This window comes from Oncorhynchus keta, chromosome 17 (assembly GCF_023373465.1).
Source record: "Oncorhynchus keta strain PuntledgeMale-10-30-2019 chromosome 17, Oket_V2, whole genome shotgun sequence".
NCBI lineage: Eukaryota > Metazoa > Chordata > Actinopteri > Salmoniformes > Salmonidae > Oncorhynchus > Oncorhynchus keta.
Genome location: NC_068437.1, coordinates 47,210,267 through 47,219,900, shown reverse-complemented (window position 1 = coordinate 47,219,900; position 9,634 = coordinate 47,210,267). Strand labels below are relative to the sequence as shown.

General features: G+C 41.5%; 1 protein-coding gene across 1 annotated transcript in view; it reads right to left on the bottom strand.

Annotated features, from left to right (window-relative positions):
• Nucleotides 1-7,453: 7,453 nt before the first annotated feature.
• Nucleotides 7,454-9,634, bottom strand: part of si:dkey-106n21.1 (solute carrier family 23 member 2) — a 67,656-nt gene continuing 65,475 nt past the window's right edge. Inside the window, exons 11-12 of the mRNA XM_035790292.2 lie at nt 8,025-8,120; nt 7,454-7,869 (exon numbers count right to left, since the gene is read on the bottom strand). Coding sequence (XP_035646185.1) covers nt 7,691-7,869; nt 8,025-8,120 — 275 coding nt within the window. The 3' untranslated portion in view covers nt 7,454-7,690. The remainder of the gene's footprint in view (nt 7,870-8,024; nt 8,121-9,634) is intronic.

Sequence of the window (9,634 nt, the reverse complement as noted above, 5' to 3'; positions counted from 1 at the left end):
GGCAGAGTGTTCCTGGTGATGCGTTGAGCTAATGGCACCACCCTCTGGACAGCCATGCGGTTGTGGTCTGTCTACTGTGGTCCACAATAAGCTCCTTTGTTTTGCTGATTTTGAGGGAGAGGTTATTTTCCTGGCACCACTCCGCCAGTGCTCTAACCTCCTCACTGTCATGTCATCAGCAAACTTGATGATTGAGTTGGAGTCGTGCGTGGCTATGAAGTTATGGGTGAAAAAGAAAATACAGGAGGGGGCTAAGCACACACCCCTGGTGGGCCCCCGTGTTGAGGATCAGTGTGGCGGAGGTGTTGTTGCCTAACCTCACCACCTGGGGTCGGCCCGTCAGGAAATCTAGGATCCAGTTGCACAGGGAGGAGTTCAGACCCAGGGTGTTCTTTTACCTATTTCTATTTTCTGTCTGGATAACGCATAGATGGTGGACAATCTATTCCTAGTATTTATGGAATGTCTGTCTCTTACCAACTGAATACCGTTGTGAATAGAACTTTTTAAATTATGTATATGATCAAATAAAATAAATATGTTTTTTTCAATGACCTTGTCGATTGATGACCAACCAAGAACACTGCGCATGACTGCAACAGAAGAACCATATCTCCACCTTAAAACAACCCATGACTGCAACAGAAGAACCATATCTCCACCTTAAAACAACCCATGACTGCAACAGAAGAACCATATCTCCACCTTAAAACAACCCATGACTGCAACAGAAGAACCATATCTCCACCTTAAAACAACCCATGACTGCAACAGAAGAACCATATCTCCACCTTAAAACAACCCATGACTGCAACAGAAGAACCCTATCTCCACCTTAAAACAATCCATGACTGCAACAGAAGAACCATATCTCCACCTTAAAACAACCCATGACTGCAACAGAAGAACCATATCTCCACCTTAAAACAACCCATGACTGCAACAGAAGAACCATATCTCCACCTTAAAACAATCATTGCTGCTTTATTCTGTGCATTCTGCAGCCTCCTAACTTTACTTGATGATGCATTTCCCCAGACCACCGAACAGTAGTTCACCTGACTCTCAATTAATGCTTGTGTTATTTGCTGAATTTTTTTCCCCTGGTAGATATTTAGCTATCCTTCTGATTATGCATGCTGTTTTAATATATATATATATATTTTTACATAAATTAGTTATTTGAGACGACCATGATAAGCAGTTGTCTAGCTGCACTCCCAATAGTTTGGTTTCTGCCACTTCTTCAATTTATACTCCTCCCATACTTAATTGTATCCCATGCTGTTTTGGCCTTTTCCTAGTTGAACAGACCAACATAACTTTGGTTTTCTTGGTGTTTAAAACAAGTGTGTTTTGGCAAACCCACTTCCTGATATTCTCCAAATCTCCTTGTAAAACCTGCTGTACCTGTTGAACTGATTGTCTTGCTGCATAAATTGTAGTATCATCTGCAAATATAGTAGAATGAGTTTCAACCAAGGCATATGGAAGGTTGTTGGTATATATTAAATAGAGAAATGGTCCAAGGCAGCTGCCCTGCGGTATTCCACAGTTTAACATATTAGGGGAAGAAAATGAAAGAAAATGTTTCCTGTCAGTTAGATATGACTGTACCTCCTCAAAACCAAAATGCATTAATTTTGTCTAAATTATTTTGTGATCCACTAAATCAAATGCTGCACTGAAATCCCAAAATAGTACACCTACATAGTACATTTGCCATTATCCATAGCATGGAGCCACTGGTCAGTCATGTCAACCAATGCAGTGGAGGTGGAATAGTTTTTGCGATAAGCATGCTGATTGGCTGTAATCAGATCATTCTTTTCCATGTACTCCCACATTTGTCTACTCATAATACCCTCTAATATCTTACTGAGTGTAGGGAGTAGACTAATTGGTCGACTATTGGCAGGAGTAATGGGTTCTTTGCTGTCTTTCGGAATAGGACACAGTTTCGCATGCTTCCATACATTTGCAAACATCCCCTTTTCCAGTGACCAATTAAATATGTATCTCAGTGGAACTGCAATCTGGGGAGCAGCAGAGCGAAGCAAAAAATTGTCCATAAGACCAGGTGATAGTCATTCAGTTCAGTTATCTTAGCTTCCTTGGGTACAGGAACAATGGTGGCCATCTTGAAGCAAGTGGGGACGACAGACTGGGATAGTAATAGGTTGAAAATGCCCATAAAGCAAAAAGAGGACCGAGCACACTCCCATTCTAATTGACGGGGATGTAGTGGAGCAGGTTGAGAGCTTCCACATTACCAACAAACTAACATGGTCCAAGCACACCAAGACAGTCGTGAAGAGGGCACAGGAGTCCCCTCAGGAGACTGAAAAGATTTGGCATGGTTCCTCAGATCCTCAAAAAGTTATATAGCTGCACCATCGAGAGCTGACTGGTTGCATCACTGCCTGGTATGGCAACTGCTCGGCCTCCGACCGCAAGGCACTCCAGAGGGTACTTCACTGGGGCCAACTTCCTGCCATCCAGGACCTCTATACCAGGCGGTATCAGAGGAAGGCCCTAAAAATAGTCAAAGACTCCAACCACCCTAGTCATAGACTGTTCTCTCTGCAACCGCACGGCAAGTGGTACCGGAGCGCCAAGTCTAGGTCCAAGAGGCTAACCATAAGACTCATGAACATTTAATCAAATGGCTACCCAGACTATTTGCATTTCCCCCCCTCTTTACACCACTGATACTCTCGGTTGTTATCATCACTTTAATAATTCTACCAACATGTACATATTACCTCAATTACCTCAACTAACCGGTGCCCCCGCACATTGACTCTGTACCGGTACCCCCCTGTGTATAGTCTCGCTATTGTTATTTTACTGCTTCTCTTCAATTACTTGTTACTTTAATTTTTTATTCTTAAATCATATATTTTTTTGAACTGCATTGTTGGTTAGGGGCTTGTAAGTAAGCATTTCACTGTTGCATTCAGCGCTTGTGACTAATGAAATTAGATTTGAAACACTCCAGCCAGCCGGTTTGCACATGGTCTGAGAACGCGGCTTGGGATGCCGCCCGGGTTGAGAAAAAGTTGTGCTTGGCAGTGCAGAGGAATGTCGGCGGATGAATTCAGATGGAGACCTTGGAAAAATGATACCCAAAATTATTATTTTTGGATATAAAGACGACACTGTATAAAAAAGAACGTATTGCAACTTGCAAAACATGCGGAAAGAAAATTATAGACGGAGGCGCAACAATTTCTAACTTTGTTCGACATTTGAAGCTGCACAAAGAACGTTAAGTCGTGGCTAATATAACCGACAGCTATATAATTTATAACTTTGCTAGTGCAGCACGTAGGCTAAATCAATGAGCCTCCACACAGTCAGTCAGTGCAGGAATGTGATCATTGCACCCAAGATTGAGCTACAACTGGCTAGGCAGTTGGTAGCCTAAATCCTGCCTGATGTTACTGCTGTTCCTAAAACCATTGACATACGTTAGCCTACTGTAACCACACACAAAGAGTGTGTGTGTGTGTTAAGGTTGGCCGGTTGTGTACAAGCCTACTTCGCCCGATTGCGCCTCATAACGATCCTCGATAGTCGATCACTATTGGGTGGGGGGTAGGGGGTCTTTCTCACGGCTACCCATGTATTTCCATGGAAATATAACATTTATTTGGAAAGTAATAAATATATGGATTTTTTTTTAAAGCATTCATGATTTGAGTAAATGTAATATACTAACTATTACGCTTGTTAAAAATATGAAATGGTATTACATTTGGCGAAGAGCACATTATGACTTGTTTAGGACTCGAAACTCAAAGTTTAGGACTTGATACTTGCCTGTCTTGACTTAGGACTTGAGTGCTAAGACTTGAGACTTCCTTGTGACTTGTAAAACAATGACTTGGTCCCACCTCTGCACTTGTGGGGGATTTACATGGCTTTGACGATAACCGAGGAGAGTTTTCTTGGGAGATAGTACGGTCGACATTGATTGTGAGGAATTCTAGGTCAGGTGAACAAAAGGACTTGAGTTCTTGTATGTTGTTACAATTACACCATGAGTCGTTAATCATGCAACATACACACCTGCCCTTCTTCTTACCAAAGATATGTTTGTTCCTGTCGCATGATGCACTGAAAATCCTGTTGGCTGTACGGACTCCGACTGCATGTCTCCAGCTAGCCATGTCTCCGTAAAAACAGATTATGTTACAATCCCTGAATGCTGGATGTAACTGTGAGCAGGATGCTGGATACTGGGTGTAACTCTGAGCCGGATGCTGAATTTAACTCTGAGCTAACTGCCGGATGCTGGATGTAACTCTACGCTGGATGCTGGATGTAACTCTGATCTGGATGCTGGATGTAACTCTACGCTGGATGCTGGATGTAACTCTGGCTGGATGCTGGATGTAACTCTGATCTGGATGCTGGATTATGGATATAACTCTGAGCCTGCTGCTTGATGCCAGATGTAACTCTGAGCCGAATGTTGAATGCTGGATGTAACTCTGAGCCAGATGCAGGATGTAACGCTAAGCCGGATGCTGGATGTAACTCTGAGCCAGATACTGAATAATGGATGTAACTCTGAGCTGGATGCTGGATGTAACTCTGAGCTGGATGCTGGATGTAACTCTGAGACAGATGCTGGATGTTAATCTGAGCTGGATGCTGGATGTAACGCTGAGCCGGATGCTGGATGTAACTCTGAGCCAGATGCTGAATAATGGATGTAACTCTAAGCTGGATGTTGGATGTAACTCTGAACTGGATGCTGGATGTAACTCTGAGACAGATGCTGGATGTAACTCTGAGCCAGATGCTGAATAATGGATGTAACTCTAAGCTGGATGTTGGATGTAACTCTGAGCTGGATGCTGGATTTAACTCTGAGACAGATGCTGGATGTTACTCTGATCTGGATGCTGGACGTAACTCTGAGCTGGATGCTGGATGTAACTATAAGCTGGATGCTGGATGTAACTCTGAGCTGGATGTTGGATGTAACTCTGGATTTAACTCTGAGCTGGAAGCTGGATGTAACTCTGAGCTGGATGCTGGATGTAACTCTGGATTTAACTCTGAGCTGGAAGCTGGATGTAACTCTGAGCTGGATGCTGGATGTAACTCTGAGCTGGATGTTGGATGTAACTCTGGATGTAACTCTGAGCTGGATGCTGGATGTAACTCTGAGCTGGATGTTGGATGTAACTCTGGATTTAACTCTGAGCTGGATGCTGGATGTAACTCTGAGCTGGATGTTGGATGTAACTCTGGATTTAACTCTGAGCTGGAAGCTGGATGTAACTCTGAGATGGATGCTGGATATAACGCTGAGCCAGATGCTGGAAGTAACTCTGAGCTGGATGCTGGATGTAACTCTGGATTTACCTCTGAGCTGGATGCTGGATGTAACTCTGAGCCAGATGCTCGATGTAACACTGAGCCGGATGCTGAATGTATCTGAGCTGGATGCTGGATTTAACTCTGAGCTGGATGCTGGATGTAACTCTGAGCTGGATGCTGGATGTAACTCTGAGCTGGATGCTCGATGTAACACTGAGCCGGATGCTGAATGTATCTGAGCTGGATGCTGGATTTAACTCTGAGCTGGATGCTGGATGTAACTCTGAGACAGATGCTGGATGTAACTCTGAGCTGGATGCTGGATGTAACTCTAAGACAGATGCTGGATGTAACTCTGAGCTGAATGCTGGATGTAACTCTGAACTGGATGTTGGATGTATCTGAGCTGGATATAGCTCTGAGCTGGATGCTGGATGCTGGATGTAACTCTGAGCTGAATGTTGGATATAACTCTGAGCTGGATGCTGGATGTTACTCTGAGACAGATGCTGGATGTTACTCTGAGACAGATGCTGGATGTTACTCTGAGACAGATAGTGGATGTAACTCTGAGACAGATAGTGGATGTAACTCTGGATGTAACTCTGAGCTGGATGCTGGATGTAACTCTGAACTGTACAAGGCTCTATGTGATCTCTAGTCTGCCTTAAGTGATTTTGAAAAATGATTGACCTTAGAAATCAGCATTGAACGCGGGAAAAACTAGGTATATGTTGTTTTCCGGACCGCATAAAAAATGACAAACTATTATCTCGGATGGTGCCCACTGAGATTGTGTCCTTGCTTACAAATATCTGGGCATCTGGATAGACAACGGGCTGTCTTTTAGAAAGCATATTGATGAGTTAGTGAAGAAATTAAGAATAAAAATGGGCTTCTTCTATATAAATAGGTCCGCCACTCACTTAACAGTAGAAAGAAGGTCATTCAATCAACATTCCAGACGGTTCTAGGCTATGGTGACATCATCTATATGAATGCAGATGCCGCTTCATTAAAGCCATTAGATGCAGTTTACCATAGCACACTTCGTTTTATTAAGGGCGACAAATTCAGTACACATCATTGCATTCTTTACCAAAAAGTAGGCGGGTCCTCTTTGAAGTCACGCAGGCTGTATCACATCCAGTCGTGATTGGGAGTTCCATAGGGCGGCGTACAATTGGCCCAGCGCTGTCCGGGTTTGGCCGGGGTAGGAAATCATTGTAAATAAGAATTTGTTCTTAACTGACTTGCCTAGTTAATAAAGGTTAAATGAAAATACAAAAATCGCCGTCTTTTTATTTAAAAGCGCTCTTACAAAAACTCCTGCCATACCTTAACTCCGTCTATAACCATTAGACATACGAGTTACCATACTCAGTATCAGGGATGGCTAAATCTAGAAAGGCCTCCAGTCTCCTCAGAGTTAGGTGCAACTGCTTTTAATTTCTTTGCACCCCATGTATGGAACAATCTACTGAGTTCCCTACAACTGAATGTTATGGTACCTCGTTGAGAGTTAAAAATGTTGATTGGGGACCTGAATGTGATTGTTTTTCTTTTTTAAATTTTTCTTTTTTTAAATTTGTATTAGCAGGGTGATATAGACCTTGGTCCCAATGGGAATCCCTGTTAATATCAAAGTTCAATTAAATTAAATAAAAAAATGAGTTTAATATTTGAATCAACTGTGTAGTGTCAGGGCAAAATCAGTCTGAGCCCTTTACGTGGTTTGAAGACAGATGGAATATCCATGATCATCATCAAACGTTGATCATCATCAAGCTGGTATGGTATCCAAATGGTATCCATCATCATCATCATCACCCTCATCAAGCTTTGATGATTTGAATCAGGTGTGTAGTGCTAAGGGTCCCCAGGTACAGGGTTGAGAAGCACTATTTAGAAGAATAGCCCTTTATCAGCAAAGTTGATCAATTGCAGAAATAATGTGCAATGTCAAGGTGACTAGTACATATAATATCCACACTAGCATATTACTAAGTATACTTGTCCAACACATCACTTAATACTTTGTAGTGAACGAGTTTGGATATTGTGAGAGAATATTTTTTTTGTGTTTCAGGTTCAACAAGCTTCAGTTAGTTGGCGGACGCCTTCTTTTCACAAAGATTTGGCTGATAAGGCACATTCATCTTTGAGGTATGTGACAACCAACATAACAAAATGAAATTGACAAAGGACCAAAGTCTTGACTTGTAATTTATTGCCAGTGGTGCTAACAGTGTGCTAATCACAAGTTCTTTGTTCTTTATTCTTCAGATCTCCATTAGTTGGCACCTTAGCCACCGCTAGTCTTCCTGGGGTCCAGTTAAGACTGGAGACATTCTTATGTTCTAAGTTCTGGAGACTTGTAAGATGGAAGGAAAGGCAGGTACTGGAAGAACTTGAACCTCTGTAAACAGTTAGTACAAAAAGGTATATCGTAGCAGGACCGTTCTGTCATCGTGCTGCCTTCCTCTGTCACTTTCTTACGCCAACTTTTAATGCCCCTCTCTTTTTCAGTGCCTGTAAAAATTTAAATGATTGCAACTTTCTCATGAATCCATGTAAATCCAATTGTGGCCATAACATGACTGTGAAATCAGTGTCTGGATGAGCGTTTAAGCTTGCACATGTGGAATGTAATTATATGGATGTATACTGTTGTTGTATTGGCTCACCTGGAATCGTATTGTCCAATACAAATCCAAAGAACCCACCGATGAACATGTGCGTAGTGAAGAGAACAACTATAACTTGGTCCAGTTCTTTTACCCCTGTGAATACAAAGATATGGTTATCTACAGTAGAAATACAGTACAAACCAGCTTTGTTTGACCTATCATTGCATGGTTCTCCGCTTTACTGGTTTCAATAGATGATTTTGGAACAAGAGAACCAGGATATTGCTTTGGGGGCATTTGTGCCTTACCTGGAAATCAATCTAGCAGATTGTCTAATATGGACAACATGTACAGTACCTTCAGAAAGTATTCACATCCCTTGAATTTACAGCCTGAATTTCAAATGGATTAAATTGAGATGTGGTGTCACTGGACTACACACAATACTCCATAACGTAAAAGTGTAATTATGTTTTCAGAAATGTTTACAAAATAATGAAATGAAAGCCGAAATGGCAAGCCTAAATAAGTACAGGAGTAAAGATTTGCTTAACAAGTCACATAAGTTGCATGGACTGACTGTGTGCAATAATACTGTCTTAATTAACATGATTTTTGAATGACGACCTAATCTCTGTACCCCACACATACAACTATCTGTAAGGTCCCTCAGTTGAGCAGTGACATTCAAATAGAGATTCAACCACGAAGACCAGGGAGGTTTTCCAATGCCTCGCAAAGAAGGGCACCTATTGGTAGATGGGTAAACATAAATAGAGAAAACATGGAATATTCATTTGAGCATGGTGAAGTTATTAATTACATGTTGGATGATGTATCAACACACTCAGTCACTACAAAGATACAGGCGCCTTTCCTAACTCAGTTGTCGGAGAGGAAGGAAACCACTCAGGGATTTTAAAACTGTTACAGAGTTTATGGCTGTGATAGGAGAAAACTGAGGATAGATCAACAACATTGAGGTTACTCCATAATACTAACCTAAATGACAGAATAAAAAGATGGAAGCCTGTACAGAATAAAATATTCCTAAACATGCATCTTGTTTGCAATAAGGAACTAAAGTAAAACTCAAAAACATGTGGCAAAGAAATTAACTTTATGTCCTGAATACATATAATTGTGTTTGGGGCAAATCCAACACAACACATCCCTGAGTACCACTCTTGATATTCTCAAGCATGGTGGTGGCTGCATCATCTTATGGGTATGCTTGTCATTGGCAAGGACTAGGGAGTTTTGTAGGATAAAAAGAAAAAGAATAGAGCTAAGCATAGGTAAAATCCTAGAGGAAAACCTGATTGTCTGCTTTCCAACAGACACTGGGAGACAAATTCACCTTTAGCCAGACATTAACCTAAAACACAAGTCCAAATATACACTGGAGTTGCTTACCAACATGACATTGAATGTTCCTGAGGCACCTAGTTAGAGTTTTTACTTAAATCGTCTAGAAAACCTATGGCAAGACTTCGCTGTCTAGCAATGATCAACAACCAACTTGACAGAGCTTGAAGAATTATTTTAAGAATAATGTGTAAATATTGTACAATCCTGGTTTTCAAAGCTCTTAGAGACGTATCTAGAAAGACTCACAGTTGTTGCCAAAGGTGATTCTAATATATTGACTCATGGGTGTGAATACT